Genomic DNA, 17742 nt, shown 5'->3' on the forward strand with positions numbered 1-17742 from the left:
TTTATTCATTTTATTATTCATTAAGTAATTATAGAGCAATGGATACAATCTGAAAGTAATCTGCACACTGACAACACAGGCACCATTTTGAATGAATCATTTATTGTGAAAACAGGACCATGTCGATTTCCACCTAATATTCACCTACTCAGATTGTAAATTTGACACGTGTATAAATAAAATGGCAATAATTTATCAACAGCATTTGCAGATAATAGACATTTAAAGGTTTAACAGGTCCACATATACAAACAGCACTATAAAAGACAAATTAAGGCACCGCACATACATGATTAAACTCACTCATCTTCTATTTATGAGAAGCTTCAAGACAGAAAGGCAAGAGTAAAGTACATAATCTCATTCCATTTTACACATCCACATTCAATTTAAAGCAATTACAGCATTATTACATATAGACACAGTGAGGGAATGGACAGGTAGAGTTTAAACTCCAGTCACATGTACTAATGCACCAGATATTCCTTGCGCTTGTTCAGGCGAACCTGACAAAATGACAGGAATCCTATGCCAACGTAGATTACTGCTGCAATGAAGCAGTTGTATCCCACTTGGTTGTACAGTTTATAGACGCTTTGCGGTGGTGTGTCCCTGAAAGGAGACAGAGAAAGACAATGTCATGAATGCATGTGACATCCCCTATGTTAGACGCTCTTTATTTTCCAGAGTGACTCAATAGCAAGCGGAACTCACTGGCTGTGTAAGTCTTCCTCAGTCAAAGGCACGTCCTCTATAAGAATAGCTGAATGAGTGGTGAAAAAAATCCCCAGCAATGCCTAAAACAAATCAGAAAATGTAAACTATAGTGTCATGACTGTAATTTCACACATCACCAACAATCTACTAGTTTTTATATTGATAGTTCATACATTTTAATTAATCTATGACATTTAATATGCTACTTTCGTAATGTAGTAAGGAAATATGTTATAATGTAATGTTTAATAACGTTAAATCATCATGATCCACCCCAAAGCTGCTGATATTGTTGACCGTTTGTGCGAAGGTACTTATTACTAAGCTTAAATTGAGTCTTTTACATGTCTAAACTATAGAAAACATGTTAACTTACCAGCATAATAACACCCCAAATGCTCAGCACCAGTCCACACGCTGCCAGTTTAGGACCGCAGAAAAGCAAAGAAACCATTTTCTGAGCAGTCGCTGGTTGGGTTACAGTTACCCTGAAATGCCAGAGGACGGGTTCAAAGGAAACAAACTTAAAGCGACCGTCGATTTAACTTTCAGAAGTTACTTTTGTTAGAGTTTTTTTGACCTCGGTAGGATCGATGTCAACAGTCAGCCGATTTAATCAGCTGACTTTAGAGGAAGCGGAAGTAGAGAAACTACAGAGTGTAACGTCATAGAAAGTTTGAAACAAACTTTTAGCACATTTTGTATAGCTCAGAATACATTCTTGCCGATATTCTGAGATCCACGACTGTGTATTCAAAGCAATTTACTTACTTTTACTTCATTTACCAGACTCACTTTAACGGATTAAAAAAGTTTTTTTTTCGTTTTGACAATTTATGTACAGTTGTAAGTTACTTTATAACACTATTTTACAGGTTTAACCGAAATATAAACACAATCCTACAGTTTTCCTGTCATTAATATAACATGTTTAGACTTGTTGACGCTTGACTCCTCAACCCAAATTTGTTTTTCGTCTTAAAAAGCGTTGTGTGCATCTATTCATCATTAGTTACTGACTACATTATTGTTCAGTTTTAAAGTTTTATCTAATAAGTTTGCATTAGCTGTGTTTGCAAACGATTGAAACTGGACACCTTAGTGGTAACTTTTGTGACTCTTCGCTCATTCCTCCTCCCTTCATGCTCTCAACCCATAACAAAACGTCGCCAAATTCCTTAGGATTTTGCTCTCTGCGTTGAGTTTTAGTTATATTCTTTGGTTTTAAGAAACAAACTGTTATAATTGTGTAACATTATTAACCTTAAACAAGCTTATGAAAGTCTTAGTTTAGCGGTAGGAGCTGAAAAGAGAAACAGAATCATCTTCATGGATGAAAAAGAGAGAAAAGGATAAACGAAGACTTGAGGAGGGCGCGTAACGGGACGAGCCCGGAGGAAAACAAGCTTTGACTTGAAGAAAAGTATGGAAATGTATGAGTTCTGTTGAAGAGCAGGACAGAATTTGCCAACACATTCACCAAAAGAGTAAGTATACCGGTAAAAACACTTTTAGGATTCAGCTTTAGGACACATCGTGTCAGTTCAGTACGTGGCCAAAGGGGATAGCATCATGCTACATTACAATCCTATTAAATAACTGAAATGTACAAATCTTTTAAAACATGGAAATAAATATATTTCCCTTTCTGATTAAACTTAATTCCCAAACTAGTCAGTGATTTTTCAGGGCAGTTTTGTCCATTGCAGTTTCAGAGGTAGTACGGTAGATGGCTGTGGGGATGTTGTAACGGATCAAGGAAAAAAATATAAGAAGACATTTCGTCCATTTTCTCCAAAAGTCAAATAAAACAAAGATGTTGCACAACTAGCCTTTGTAGTAGGTAAAATGTTACAAAAGTGGACACAAGTGTCTACCATTTAGAAACTATTGTGTGTGTTTTACACGTTAAAGACTAAAGAGATTACTTTAGTAATTATTTGAATAGTTAGTATAAGTACATTTGTAACTTTTGTATATGTATTTGTTCCTGCCATAAAGATAGCCTTGGATTCATGCCAATAAAATAAACCACTCAAAGAATAAGCACTGTAAAGAAAATTAATCTGTTCACCAAAATTTTAAATAACTGCTTTCTTATTGTATGTAGTTTTAAATGAAACTATTACTCCAGTCGTTCTTGCTTTTATAACAATTATCAATAATAATAATAATAATTCATATTAGAGTGATTTCTAAAAGATCATGTGTCTGAAGACTGGAGTAATGAAGTTAAAAATTCCCCATTAAAATCACTGGTATAAATGATTGAGTTAAATGATAAACTACTTTTGAACAGTTATTTATAGTGCAATAACATTTCACTATTTTACAGTTTGTAATATGTTTTTGATCATATGAATGCAGCTTTGGTAAGCAGGAGAAGCTTTTTTAAAAACATTTAAAAACCAAACTGACCCCAACATTTTAAACAGCAGTGTACATGTATTTGTTTCTGCCATAAAGACAGTCTTGGATTTATTGCAATAAGATAAACCACTAACTAATTAGAATAAGAACTGTAGGGCTCAATTATACTTAATACATAAGAATTGGAAAGGGAGCTAGAAATAAATGAAATGGCTACATACTACTCTGGAATAAAAAAAAACATGTTGTTTGTTAACAGTCAAATAATTATCGCTGTTGTTACAACTAGAAGCAACTAAATAAAACCAATTTTAGATTGAAACTTCACACAAATATGAACATTTATTAATCCTCAAGTGAATCCAAACCTTTATTTATATATTTTTATTTTTTAATAAACACAGAAGATATTTTGAAGAATGATGGTAACAGTTGCTATTAAACATCCAAGTCAGGGGGAAAATACTATGGAAGACAGTGGCTACCAGTTACTAGCAATCTTCTAAATATCTAATTGGAAAAAAACTCAAATAGGCTTTGGAAACAGTGGAGGGGGAGTAAATGATGACAGAATGTTTGGGTTTGACATTTGGGTGGGTCATCTGTTCATTGCGGTTTCTCTTACAAAAATATAAAGAGAGTTATGTTGGTGTTTAAAAACGCTTTACACCTAAAATATATCGTCTCCTTGATCCTCAGAGGCCTTGTGTCCCTCTTATCCTGTTAGACATCTTGAGAATGGATGGACTAAAAGAAAAGGAGCGGGAGAGAGGAGATGAAAAAGAGAGTGACGAGACGGAGGAGGACGCAGAAGGAGCAGCATTATTATGGCAGGAGGGATACCCTGAAGATGACTTGGGCCTACCCATCATGCACTGGGAGGATCTGGGCCTTCGTATCGCTGAACTTGAGAAGCAACAAGAGGAGCGGAGACAAAGGGAAAAGGTCTATATGAAATTAAAAACAGTTTCGCATTAAATTAAATTTTTCATCAGGGGTTGCCATAGCAGAATGAACTGCCAACTATTCTGGCAAATGTTGTAATCCAGCATTGGTAAACACCCATACACTCTCACATTCACACACATACACTATGACCAATTTTATTTACCCAATTCACCTATAGCGCATGTGTTTGGACCGTGGGGGAAACTGGAGCACCCGGAGGAAACCCATGCGAATATGGGGAGAACATGCAAACTCCACTCAGAAATGCCAACTTGCCCAGCTGAGACTCGAACCAGCCACCTTCTTGTTGTGAGGCAACAGTACTAATCACTAAGCCACCATGCTGCCCTATTGTGAAACATTTTAATGAATATTTTTTTTTGTTGTGGATTGACTGGAGTGACACTTCATTTACTAGTACACATCAAAATCATGCTTTAATATATTTCTGCAGGACTTGGACAGGCTGACGGTAGACTGGCCAGACATCCGAGGGCTAAGCAATCACAGAGAAACCTATGAGGACATGGAGGATGATTGCAACAGTCGGCTCACTTCTCTGACATCAAGGTCACGCAGATTTCATAAAACCCAAACTTCATCAGAATCTGAAAAAATCTGTAATAACTGTGCTTGTTTACATTCTAGGCTCCAGAGCCAAATGAATCTACAGCTCTGCTTCATCAACAACAGTGAAAGTGAGGAGGAAGAAGAGGAAATAGAGGCAAAGAAAGAGGTGTTTTTTTTTTTTTTTTAACTGTTGTTGGGTGCAAAGTAATGTGAACGATATTAAACAACTTGGATGGAGACATACAATTTTGGGATTTGTACTTGATGGGGTTAATAACAGCTTGTTATTCATTTTGCTACATTTTTCAGGTGACAAAACAGTCCAGTAAGAGTGGCAGTAGTCAGCAGTTAGAGAAGGAGCGAGGTTCAAGCTCTGCATCTCCTAAGAAAACCAAATCAAGAGGGTTCAAGAATGATGTCAGAGCTGCACTGAGTGTACTCAGACATAAATTGAGATTGGAGCAAAAACAGGTGAGAGGAGAGCATGCAATTACTGCATAACATACATTTCACTTTATGCATTGGGTGTTTTCACAAAGTGCATTTATTCAAACAGTTATGCATCATTTTCTATTAGTTTTTTAAATAGAGTATTTTGTACATTATCATTTTCAAGTTTGGGTTTTTAGCACAGGTTTATTATATTTATCAAAACAAAGAATCCACAAAAAATGTTTCATGAATTCTGTAAAAATGTAACTCTTTTGAACATTAAATTTTTTCTTGTACAGAAAATGAGCAGATATTTATTCATTTTTCCCCTTAGTCCCTTTATTTATTAGGGCCCAGTAGGAATGGGCCGGTATAAGAATCTGACGGTATGATAATCTTGGATAAAAATATCACGGTTTCACGGTATTGTGATTACTGCTCTAAAATAAGTTGTTTTTAAATGTCTGGGTAAAAAAAACAAAAACTTTTCCCCGTTTTAACACAATATATTAAATCTTGAGAAACATTTAAAATATTTTGGAACAGTAAACATGTCATGTCACTAGTTTTAAAACAGATTTCTTTACAAATTAAAATGGCATCATTGGATTTTTTTCTGCTGGAGATACTGTTGTCCTAAAAAAAAAAAGTATATATGTCTATAGACGTCCTATAGCATGTCTTTGGACTGTGGGGGAAACCGGAGCACCCAGAGGAAACCCATGCAAACTCCACACAGAAACGCCAACTGACCCAGCCAGGGCTCAAACCAGCAACCTTCATGCTGTGAGCTGACAGTGCTAACCACTGAGCCACAATGCTGCCCCAAATCAGCATATAAGAATGATTTCTGAATGATCATGTGGCCCTGAATGCTGGAGTAATAGCTGCTGATGTCAACTTTTTCAAATATTTTAAAAGCAAGAGATATTTTATGCCCAGCCTGTTGTGATCACAGAATAAACCTAGACAGGGTGAAAGTTGAGATTTATTTGAGTTGAAACAGTTTTTACATTTTTAAATATTTAATTTTTAACAGTTTTAAGCTGTGAACATAACATAGGCAATTAATTGAAGGTGATTTTCATGCACATTTTGTCAGTTAATCCATTTCCAGTAAATCTACAGCAGGTGCTTTCAGATGGAGTAGCATTTACTACACAGAGTTGTAGTTCACAGACAAGCTATGCTGATTGCTGTGCTATTATTCTGATGATGAAGTCTAGTTAACGACAGCCGTTTTGCATTGCTTCTTAGTAAACTACTGCTGTGTGTGGTAAGCTCTGTTTTTACTCCAAACTCACTTCATTACTTCAGTCAAGTGTTTGAAATGAATCTTTCTGTGTGACGATTTCATAGTCTTATTATTATTAGTTATGTAGAATCAACATCATCAAGCAATAAATATTGTGATATCAATACAGTTTCACAATATAGTTTGAATAGTACTGTTTGAAGGTTTTCTGAGGAGCCTAACAGTATTCAGGTACAGAAATTAATAATCACAATGCAAAAAAATGCTTTTTCTTATTTTGCTTTGTCTCCTTCTAGTTCAAATATCTAAAAATTCTTAGATCAAGTAAAAATATTGTTTAGTTTTCAACTTTAAAATCAAAATGAAGAGTTTTTCCTTAAAACAAGTGAAACCATCTGCCAATGGGGTACAATAATATTGTTTTCGCATTAAATTGAAGATATTTGGACTAGAAACAAGACAAAAATAAGTAAGTAAGTAATTTATTTTTGCATACATTTTTATATATTCCATATAAATTCAGCAATTAAACACAATTCTTTGGCTGCTGGTCAACTATAATTCAGAATTGACATTGCATATCTTGCGATGTGACTATTGTGGGTGTGCACATTGCCATATTGATACTGAAGCAATATATTGTTCAGCCCTACTAGAAAGTCTGTTGTAATATTTCACAAAATATATGTTTTTATAAAAAAAAAAAATTCTAATTATGCAGCTTTTGTGATCAAAAGAGACCCCAAACTTTTGAATGGTAATGTTATCATGCACATGATATGTAATCAGCACTCCCCTGATCTCCATCACAGACTATACCTCCCAGTGAGGCTGTCAGAGAAAGGAAACACTATGAGCGAAATGACTTAAAGAATTTCAGCCTGAAGGAGTTGAAAGCATTAAGGACCTCACTAAGCAAAGACATACATGGTAAGTCAAAGCATTAACTGTTAGTCATCATATCACTTTCTGGTTTGGAAAATGAATACGACTGTAAAACGACTTACACCTGATATTAAGATCTGCTTTGGTCAGACGATCACTAAATGATGAGAAGTAGGTTGAGTCTTTTCTGCACTTTTGATCGAATGCTGCAAGAATAGCTTGAACAGATTTCAAATAAACACAAAAGGAGACAACAAAAAAATGATATGGGGAGCAGTAGCTTTTTATGCTCTGATAGCTGCAAAACTTTACCGAAGGTTGTCTGATTGTGTTAGATTGAGGACTGGATAGACAACATTGTATGGTGTTTTTCTTTCTTTTCCTTTTTTTGTACTTTAAAATCAATTGTACCATTTTAAACACTAAAGTTTCAATCCCATATGCCTAGCATGCTTCAGAAACACACCCTGTATTAATTGAGAATTTGGTCAGTAGAGGTTGAAATCCTTTAGTGGCAAATGTAATGCGTTCAGCCACATACACTACAAAAAGCATTTTGCTCATTTTTGACTGCGTCTGGAAGTGGTCAAAAGTGGACATGCCCAAAATATGTTTGGACCAAATACACAAGTATTTAGTTTGTCCCATCATGATCGGAGATTTGCATCCCAAATCTCATACTTATCCACTATTTTACGCCATTGTGTAGTGTAAGAAGTGCATGTTAGTGCAAGTGGTGTTAGTGAAGCCAGCAGGGGGCGCCCAACCTGCGGTCTGTGTGGGTCCTAATGCCCCAGTATAGTGACGGGGATGCTATACTGCTCAGTGAGCGCCGTCTTTCGGATGAGACGTTAAACCGAGGTCCCGACTCTCTGTGGTCGTTAAAAATCCCAGGATGTCCTTCGAAAAGAGTAGGGGTTTAACCCCGGCATCCTGGCCAAATCTGCCCACTGGCCTTTGTCCATCATGGCCTTCTAACCATCCCCATATTCAATTGGCTGCATCACTGTCTCCTCTCCACCAGTCAGCTGGTGTGTGGTGTGCGGTCTGGCGCATAATGGCTGCCGTCGCGTCATCCAGGTGGATGCTGCACACTGGTGGTAGATGAGGAGATTTCCCCCACTGTGTAAAGCGCTTTGAGTGCCCAGAAAAGCGCTATATAAATGTAAGGAATTATTATTATTATTATTATCCACACTGAAAACTCTAAAAAGAATAAGTGCACTTTAAATACCCAGATGATGCATTTATTTAACCGGTAAAATGAAGTGTGTTATGTTGGACACTTCATGCACTCAACGACTGCAGCTTTGCTCGCGTAGCGGAAGCGGCGGAGCTTTCAGACACTGATGTTGGATTACTATATTTATTTTGGATTGTAAAAGCAATATTCTCCTACGAGATTGATTATAGCGCCTCCCGGTGGTGAATGCGGTTATACTCATGGCAGGTATTATTTGGTAGTTTGGTCATTTATTTCACTAATTTGGCAACCGTCAAACCATCTGGAAAACAATTCAATTCAGCTTTATTTGTATAGCGCTTTTACAATGTAGATTGTGTCAAAGCAGCTTCACATAAATGGTCATAGTAACTGGATCAGGGTAGTTTAGTTTTTAGTGTTTAAGTTCAGTTCAGTTTAGCTCCGTTCAGTGTGGTTTGAAGTCATTATTGAGAGTCCAAACACTGAAAAGCAAATTCATCGATGAGTAGCTTTTCAGATCCTGAACCATGCAAGCCAGAGGCGACAGCGGAGAGGGAAAAAAAACTTTACCAATAGGAGAGTGAAGAAAAAAAACCTTGAGAGAACCAAACTCAGTTCGGCACGACCATTTTAATTTCTCCGCTGGCCAAAAGTCTTGTGCAGAGCTGCAGTCTTAGCAGTGGAGGCTGGAAGCTGGCCTCAGCGAAGACTCGTCTGTCCCTGGAGCGTCACTGGAATCAGTCTCATGCTCTCCACTCCCCCCTAACCAACAGTGCAGCAGCTCAGGATACGGCCTGGTCCCGGATATGGAAGCCTTGGGATCATCTCGTCGCTGGTCTTGGGTCCAATCAGTGACTCCGCATAATCTGAGGACCTCGGGATGAGTATCCCCAGGTGGAAATGGAGAATAAAGAGAATAATAACAGTTTGAATTTTCAGCTCAATAAAAACATTAGTGTTCCATTTGGGACTACATTCATATACTATGCTGTTGAGTGTGTAAGTGGATAAGTACATAGTGCATAAGTGCATGGTGTGTAAAGTGTGCCGTTTGGAATGCAGCTTAAGACTAAGTGTGCTTGTGTACTTCTGTCTTTAGACCTCAGTTCAGAGTTGGTGGGTCGACTTCTCACAAGGGACCAGCTGAGAACAGAGCAGGACGCCATGCTGCTGGAGGTACAAGATATGACATCACTCTGATGCACACCTAAAATAAAGCATTTCCTCTGAAGAAGAAAATGATCGGGACCTTCGTTTACAATACTGCCTAAATAAACTGACTTTACTGTGAAAAGCTTTGGCACTCCATCACATCACAACAAAAGACTTTTAAGGTTTTCACAGTTTTTCAGTTAATCTTTTTGTTGATATTTTTATGGCACAGGTGAGGATTTAAAACTGCCGTTTACACTGCTTTTTTAGCTAAGTCATGCAGATAAAGTTTCAATTTAAATATATGTCATGATGTTTGTCTTTGAATTACTGTAATTTGTTTGGTGGCAAAGCCAATTATGCAAAGCCTCACATGTTAATAGATGGCTCATTACATGCTACAAAGTATGTGTTCATACATACATTGCCAAGCAACTCATAACTGGATTGTTTGTGTCACTGTTTGTGAAATACTGAAATATTATTTTGTGGAATAAAAGGGACTTCATTAAGATTGTATCTGTGCATTGATTTGTTACAGAAATCATTGCCTTTTCTCCATTTTATGTGTGTGTGTGTTTTGCCTAGCCAGAGTTTGTATTGTCAAAAGGCCAGCTCAGCACTAATAGAGGAAAGAAGAAAGAGGGAGGGACAGATCGTGGAGCAAGAGATGACCAAGGAGGGTTGGATTGAGAGCTTGTTCAAAATAATGTGAGAAACTGGCACGAAAGAGAAAAATTCAAGGGCTGAACGACAAGACCGAGTCAGCGATGCAACCACATTTTTTTTTATTTGCTATTTGACAACTGTTTTCAGTGTTGGAATAAAGCTGCTCCTACGGTTTTGCTCATATTGTGGTTTTATTGCTCTATTAAATAGGTAAGTGAACATTTTTAAGAGTTCTTAACCACATTGAACAGGTGTCCTTGCATATGTGAACTGTTTTACTATACGCAGACCTAATTTATCCATATAGACATTTGTTGCCTATAGATATTCTTGTTTTTGTAGTCTCACTATCACGTTTACAGCACTTACAGTGAACTCTTGCAATATGTTGGTAATGTGATTTATAATAAGGGTTGTTTGCACTGTTTATGATGTTGTCGTATTTCCCAAGTAGGGACCTTGTTATTTATTCAGCCAAAGCAGACTACCTTAATGTCATTTAGTGACCTAGAGGTACTCACAAATTTATTGACATAGTGTCTCATATGTCTGAGAAGTGGTAGGCAATAAGCCCAGTCAGCTGTGTGCTAACTTTACCAGGAGGTAGGAATGGCCATGGTGTAGCATCCCAAAGGATGTTTAATGTGCAAATGGATCCATGGGGAGCCTAGGCGTAGTTTGACAAAGGCTGAAAGTTTCTAAAGCTGCCAATTCCATATGAGTTCATATTTGTTTCGAGGAAGAGGGATGGGATAGAGAGTCCTGATGTGAGGCATGGGGTGAGGGGTGGGTAAGATAGAGAATAGGACATAGAGGGGAAGTGTGGTTACTGTTTGATGGGTTAATGAAGTGAAAAGGGTCTGAATCAGCAGCATATATACCTATGCGCAAACAGTACCAGAGGTTGTGAAAGAGAAAGGGGGATGCGGGGAGGGCTAGAAAGAGCAGATGGGATGACAACTGCAAACGTTTTGACAGTTTGTCACATTTTGTGTGCATCCTAACAGCAGCGTACATCTCACAGATGTTAATCTAGACGAGGAGAAGGAGGACCATTGCCATTCTGGAAAAGAAGTGGTTTCAGAAGCAAAGAATGGGAGGATGAAACAAGGACGCTCCCTAAGAACAATGACGACAAGTTGGATTGAAACAGAGAAGGGGGTTGATGCCCGGCTTTCCTCTTCAGCAAATTCTTCAGGTAACGGCACCTGCAATATTGATGAGTCCTACAAGTACATCTTCCTGCCCATATGCTACTCCTTCACCTTTGTCTTCAGCATAACCCTTAACTTTGTGGTTCTGTACCGTTCCTTTCGACGCACCAGACGTTGGAACGCATCCCTGATTTACATGGTGAACCTGGCCACCACAGACTTTATGTATGGTTTATCCCTGCCCTTCCTTGTTGCCAGTTACATCATGCAGGACGACTGGGTGTTTGGAGACTTCATGTGCCGCCTTGTCCGCTTCCTCTTCTACTTTAACCTCTACTGCAGCATCTTCTTTCTCACTTGCATCTCAGTGCACCGCTACCTGGGCATCTGCCACCCCATGAAGACCATTACCTTAGAGAGCAAGCGAGCAGTAAAAGGGACTTGCGTTTTGGTATGGATTGCTGTTTTTGCACTAACATGCCCCATCTTTCGTTTCGCACAGACGCAGTATCTTCCACGGGAAGGTAAGGGCACAAGGGAGGAGGTGTTTAATAATTGCTGGGATGATGCAATTGATAGAGAGTTCCACGACTACATCCCTTACGGGGTCACGCTCCACTTCTTGGGATTTTTCATGCCATTTAGCATCATAGCCTGGTGCTACTCGCGTGTAGTGTTAACAATATTTCGGACGCTGAACTCTGAACCTCCTTCTCAAAGAGCCAGAAGTGGGACTGGTCGTGAAAGCGTTGCAGGAATTGGAGGAGAGGGCATGTCAATCATCTTAGGAGCTCGTTCGCCATATGTGAACAGGCGTCGCAAGTCTATCAAGACCATAATTACTATCACTCTGCTCTTTGCCCTGTGCTTTTTCCCCTTCCATGTCACACGCACTATTTTCCTGTTGCTGAAATTGACGAGTAGGGTTCAGTGCCACACCATGCGCATGGTTTCCATCTGTTATAAAATCACTCGGCCGCTAGCCTCATTCAATGCCTGGCTAAATGCATTACTTTATTTCCTCACAAAAGAGAAAAACGGGCCCTGCTGTCAGAAACCTGAACATGCCCAACATGGCCTGCTGTGGCCTCTGAGAATGCTGGGGAAAGGAGAGGAAGAGGAGAACGAAGCTGAGGAGACTAGGAACCACAAGGTCAATGGGCCAACAACTGAACACAATTCATACAGAGGTCTACCTTAAAGGCTGATTTATACTTCCGTGTTAAGCGCACATGTATGCCCTGGCGCAGCCTGGGCGTGTACGCATAGCACTCGCCAAGGCCAACTCTGAAGTGCACCTCTCAAAAAATGTAACTACATATCGCAACAATGCATGGCGCAATCTATGTGATTGGTTGGCTTGGTAGCTCTGGTGAGTGTGGGCGGGACTGAGAGCCATGCAATCCCGTTGGAGCGAGTATTTACAAGTGTCTAGTCCTGTGTAGGAGCTCAAGATGGAAAGTTTTGTTTTGTGTTTGCCTTATGATTAATGTTGTTGCACGTTCCCCGGTTCCCACCTCAAAATGAGCGTGTTTGAGCTACTTCTACAATAAGGTAGCGTTCAGAAAAAACAAAACACCAGCTTAAAAACTCGACACAGAAGACTCTCACTGCCAGGTAGTGTTTCGGAAGTGTTATTGCAGAGCAACACAAACAGCACGCAAAAGTATAAATACACGACAACCACATGTCATGTGCCGTGGGTCACGCCGATCACTCAACGCAGAACTATAAACCAGGCTTAAGATATATAGACATCAACGTGTTAAGCCTGGTTTATAGTTCTGCGTCGAGTGATCGGCGTGACCCACGATACATGACATGTGGTTGGCGTGTATTTATACTTCTGCGTGCTGTTTGTGTTGCTCTGAAATAACATTTCCGAAACGCTAGCTAGCAGTAGGTTTTTGTGTCTCTGTGTCAGGTTTCTTTGCTGGTGTTTTGTTTTTTCTGAATGCTATCTAAATATAGAAGTAGTGTAACCCTGCCGGTCCAACAGCACCCAACAAGCTGGTATCGAACCAGTGACCTTTTGCATGAGAGTCGGTTTCTCTAACAAGGAGGCTAAGGACCATGGCCTCTAGGGTATGTCGCTAGAGCAGCTTTAGAGGAGAGAGGAGTGAAGTTTACCTGCACAGCACTTCAGTAGCTGGCCTCCATTACAGTAGCTCAAACTTGCTCGTTTTTGAGGCGGGAACCGGCGTACGTGCAACAACTTTAATCCTAAGGTAAACACAAAACAAACGTTTCCATCTTGACCTCTTTCATGGGACTCGACACTAGTTAACATACGCTCCAACGAGTTCCAGTGGCTCTCGGTCCTGCCCATACTCGTCAATTCTACCAAGCTGACCAATCACAGAGCTTGCGATACGCGTCGCTGCAATGTGTAGTTAGATTTTGTAAAAATACGCATGAGCTTGACAGAAGTATAAATCAGCCTTTAGCCTGGTGTGCATGGCTTCATGCGGGATGCTTTCCAGATAAACTGTGATGTTTTTTTGTTTGTTTGTTTGTTTTATTCATTATTATTTGTATAATAATGTAAATTTATTTGAAACATGAAGGATCTTTTAGTTGTTTTGTCTTTTTAAGACTCCTTACAGATTGTTTTACATTTTGATTGTTGGGGGGGGGTGTTGATTTGTTATTGAAGAACTATTGATTTGGTAGAATTTTGAAATTATTTAAAGTATATTAATATATATTGCAAAGTCATTTATAGAGTGTTCTTTTTGCAGTTGTTGGCATACCTCAGAGTGAAGACATTTTGTGCACTGTCGTGGTTTAATATGTCATGTTGTAAATAATTAAGCAGTTCTAATAAACTTTCTGTTGTAAACTTAAATCAATTAATGACTGATTTTTTAGGTTACGAAGCACTTCCATGTTTTTGTGTGTGTATAAATCTATATATTGTAGAATAAATCTATTGGGTGTCAAAGTTTTTTTTAACATTACTACTGATATTTTCATAAAGGTAAAGCTATTTTGAATTTTGATTCAATCAATATTTCATACAATTCTATTGTTTGTTACCAGGAGCGTCACTTTGTGTACTTTTCGAAGTACACTGAACATGAGTACATCGGTGTAAAGCACGAGCAGTCTACCCTTTGTCCTTCCGTATTACTAAAATATGTTCAAACCAGATGATCCACAACAGACCTCAGCCTCTTAGACAGGTAATTACTGCTTGGTATTACACTGGTTAATCATCAGCTATCCTGTTGCAAAATTTTCTAAACCAAAGAATATCCTGCCTAAACAAACATTTATAGGTAGCGGAAGAATGCATGGAAATACATTTTCAGTCAATTCTGCAAAAATAAACTAATAACTTTCTGTTCTATGTGAGACCTCAGTATGGCTAGATTTTAATTGGCTTTTGCAGTAAATGAAAATGTAAACTACACAATAATGATTGTTTTTGTTGTGCATCTATAGATATTTTAATACGAATGGGATTTTTACATTCATAATTCAGATGATTATTGTTCAAACATATTACATGTTTTTTGTCTCTTTAAATTTGCCTTGAATTAGAAATAATTTTAATCTCAACATACATTTCAAAAATCAAGAAAACAGATTTCTAAAAAAATGGCTGAAGATCTAAAGCATCAGGCCTATAGCCAGCCTGGTGAAAGGGAAGATTCTCTTTTCTCAAAAAGTGGAGCTTTTTGCAGTTATACGCCTTATTTTCTATTTAATTATGAGATTTAAATACTGCATTTTAGTGACAATTTAATATGGATTAGCTTGTTGGTTGGTCATCATAACCACAATTTTTGATGCATCATAATTATTTCCTAAAGATTTACACACTAACCCCTTTTGTCACTTATGTAACAACTCGACACAAGGTATTGTAAACATATGTTCTGGGAATGTCCCCAAATTACATTACTCTGGACCAAGGTACGAGACTTTCTATCAGTACTTATGGAAATTCAGATCCAATGTGACCCATTGCCTTTTCTCTCCTTATCCATCAACCAAAAAAGAACTCTGTCAGTTGTTCTGACTGCTGCTGCTGCTGCTGCTGCAAAAAAAAAAAAACCAATCCTGAAACTATGGCTGGATCCATCTGCTCCAACTGATCTATCCTGGAGGCTCTATCTACTGGACATTATTAGTTTGGAATACAAAACAAACTGTGCCAGGAAAAAAAAACTGTACAGTTTTGGTTAAATATGAGAGAGACAGTATCATTTATGTTTCAATCCTGATTTTGTACTTATTATTAAAATATTACTGTTTTTATTTTTATTTTACATGTTGGGTGGATCTCGGGCTCTGTTCAAAATCAAAATGTTCAATAAAACAGAATCAAAAAAGATTTACAAACTGTAAAACCCAACAACCAACTTTATTAATTAAAATGAGTGTAGTTAACTCAAAATTGATAGAAGGCTAATTTTACTCATTTGAAAAGAGTTTTGAACTCAGTGTTGAAAGTAATGACTTAATTAAATACCTAATTACTTCAACTTAAATGGATTAAGTTCACAGTACTCATTAGGATTAGTTTTTAAACTTAAATGGTTTGTTGCCATGGGTTACCTTTTATTATTACTGGGTTTTACAGAGCAATAAATAAATATGAAAAAATACTTATTTAAAAAAAAACAATTTATCACATCATTTATCATTGATTTTTTTTTTTTTTTTGGAATCTGTTAAAAGCTGTGGCCTGTTGTAATTTATTATGCAAATAACAATCTGGCCCAAAGCACATTCAACTTTCCTCAGAATTTGGCCATTTAAATGATGAAAAATTTGAACATAGTAATAATAACAATGATTGAGCTTCAAGATTTTTCTAGCATTACTTGTAGAAAAGTACATTTGAAAAGTCATGGATAACAACAATAGCCAAATTAGGGTTCAAATTCATTTTAATATGGGCCACTTTTGATAATTCACACCTTTTATTGGTCTTTTTTTGAGAATAAGGTCCAAGAATAAAAGTTACTTGTAAAATGTTTTCTCAGTTAAAGATGACTTCACTTTTGTCAGATTGTATGTTTTCATGCACAGCTGGATGTTGGACTTTCATTAAAATTGTTTGCATTGAACAAAACTGATTAGTTAAAGTCACAACAGCCGACACCGGATTCCGCTTGGTCTTCAAGCCTTTTTCAATGGGTTATTTTCACATTTATGTTGGCACATCAGTCAAAATAAGACAACTGAGCTCATGTATGGAACAAATTCTGGACCGTTGTTAGGGAGAAGTGGGTCTTCCGAACCACCCAAACCTCCCTTGTTTAAAATTGAACTATTTTAAAAAAATGAATTGGAAGTATTGCATTTTAATATAGGGTAACATAAAATATTTTACAAATTATGTCCATTTGTGGAAGCTTTTTTTTGTTTTGTGTGTTCCACGCTAGATTATATATTTATACATGGCAAAAAAAAGCTGAAAATATATTTATGTAAATATATATTTTTACAATTTAATATATATTTTATATTTTCAAATAACTTTTAGCAATTATTTTTGTAAATACAGTGCTGAGCATAATTGAGTAAACCAAATTTCAATTTTTGCAGTGAATATGCGCAATGTATTTTGGTGCATTTGAACAAAACAGATTTATTAGACAGATATTTATTAAAATAATATTTTAGTCACAGAACATCTTTAGAAATGTAATAATACATTTAACTTCATGCAAAATATTGTAAAACAATAAAAATATTACATTATAACAATATTATATATATTTTTTGTTTCTCTTGATTTTTACTGTTTTTTGAAATTAAAAAAAAAAAGATTTTTGGATAACATATAACTTTGGGCTACTGATTTCTGGACCAATATTGTAAGTTATTTTGTCAGATAAGCTCCAGATTTGGCTTTAGTACTGACTAATCTCTTGTATATGCACAAATATAATATTGTAAAGCATCTTATAGATAATATTAAATATTTGAAATAGAGATTTGTGGGGGTCTACATATATGCTGAGCATGTGTATATGTATGTTTATATATTTTGGCATTATATTAACATTATTTATGTGTTCTCTTCTTTAATAATATGTTATTATTTTTGCTAAATGTAGTAAACCTCACCAGTTAATTCTCTTTAATTTATTTACATACTAATCATGGGGCAAAAATTAAATTTTCACTTTAGTGCAAGCTCAGAAATTTCACAGATTATACAACAGGGGGCGACATAGCGGCGTGCAAGGCTGCACCTCGGAAATTTAAAAGAAAACTAGCAAACTTTCTTCCCGAGCTGCACCGCGGCTGGGGCATGATCTGACGGTTATTAAAAATCATCAAAAATAATTATAAATTACTGAAACAAGCAATTCAACAACAGATAACCGGAATAACGTATGGTAACCAATGTGCAATCAATACGG

The 17742-nt window shown here is 37.1% G+C and overlaps 3 protein-coding genes across 7 annotated transcripts; 2 read left to right on the plus strand and 1 right to left on the minus strand.

Moving 5' to 3' along the window:
* Nucleotides 1-81: 81 nt before the first annotated feature.
* On the minus strand, nucleotides 82-1381 carry rnaseka (ribonuclease, RNase K a). The gene is given in 3 exon segments (NM_001045405.2): nucleotides 82-612; nucleotides 715-797; nucleotides 1094-1381. Coding segments are annotated over 3 exon segments (306 nt in total). The 5' UTR covers nucleotides 1172-1381; the 3' UTR covers nucleotides 82-467.
* Nucleotides 1382-1867: 486 nt separating this feature from the next.
* Nucleotides 1868-10050, plus strand: si:dkey-6n21.12. 2 transcript variants are annotated; one of them, XM_001338781.8, is made up of 7 exons: nucleotides 1868-2204; nucleotides 3787-4032; nucleotides 4490-4605; nucleotides 4684-4771; nucleotides 4915-5076; nucleotides 7105-7222; nucleotides 9481-10050. In XM_001338781.8, exons 2-7 carry the CDS (start codon nucleotides 3826-3828, stop codon nucleotides 9579-9581), a joined length of 792 nt encoding a protein of 263 aa, XP_001338817.1. In that variant the 5' UTR covers nucleotides 1868-2204; nucleotides 3787-3825; the 3' UTR covers nucleotides 9582-10050. The 2 variants fall into 2 exon arrangements, with proteins under 2 accessions (XP_001338817.1, XP_017212507.1); XM_017357018.4 differs by having other exon boundaries at nucleotides 3815-4032.
* Nucleotides 10051-10199: 149 nt separating this feature from the next.
* On the plus strand, nucleotides 10200-14204 carry si:dkey-6n21.13. 4 transcript variants are annotated; one of them, XR_012383295.1, is made up of 3 exons: nucleotides 10200-10412; nucleotides 11210-12703; nucleotides 13719-14204. XR_012383295.1 is itself a non-coding variant. In XM_073908435.1 (3 exons), the coding sequence occupies exons 2-3, from the start codon at nucleotides 11304-11306 to the stop codon at nucleotides 13789-13791; spliced, it is 1251 nt and encodes a 416-aa protein (XP_073764536.1). In that variant the 5' UTR covers nucleotides 10225-10412; nucleotides 11210-11303; the 3' UTR covers nucleotides 13792-14204. The 4 variants fall into 4 exon arrangements, 2 of the variants coding, with proteins under 2 accessions (XP_073764536.1, XP_073764535.1); XM_073908435.1 differs by having other exon boundaries at nucleotides 10225-10412; nucleotides 11210-12546; nucleotides 13784-14204; XR_012383294.1 differs by having other exon boundaries at nucleotides 10233-10412; nucleotides 11210-13022; nucleotides 13151-14204.
* Nucleotides 14205-17742: the final 3538 nt, after the last annotated feature.

This window comes from Danio rerio, chromosome 7, assembly GCF_049306965.1.
Source record: "Danio rerio strain Tuebingen ecotype United States chromosome 7, GRCz12tu, whole genome shotgun sequence".
Lineage (NCBI taxonomy): Eukaryota > Metazoa > Chordata > Actinopteri > Cypriniformes > Danionidae > Danio > Danio rerio.

What these genes read in the sequence shown, in the direction of transcription:
- si:dkey-6n21.12 (XM_017357018.4), top strand. Translation starts at nt 2,153, where the DNA reads ATGAGTTCTGTTGAAGAGCAGGACAGAATTTGCCAACACATTCACCAA. An exon ending in CTCACTTCTCTGACATCAAG is followed by an intron (nt 4,606 to 4,683) that starts GTCACGCAGATT and finishes TTTACATTCTAG; the next exon opens with GCTCCAGAGCCAAATGAATC. An exon ending in TGAGATTGGAGCAAAAACAG is followed by an intron (nt 5,077 to 7,104) that starts GTGAGAGGAGAG and finishes TCTCCATCACAG; the next exon opens with ACTATACCTCCCAGTGAGGC.
- si:dkey-6n21.13 (XM_073908434.1), top strand. Translation starts at nt 11,304, where the DNA reads ATGAAACAAGGACGCTCCCTAAGAACAATGACGACAAGTTGGATTGAA. An exon ending in CAATTCATACAGAGGTCTAC is followed by an intron (nt 12,553 to 13,797) that starts CTTAAAGGCTGA and finishes GTATAAATCAGC; the next exon opens with CTTTAGCCTGGTGTGCATGG.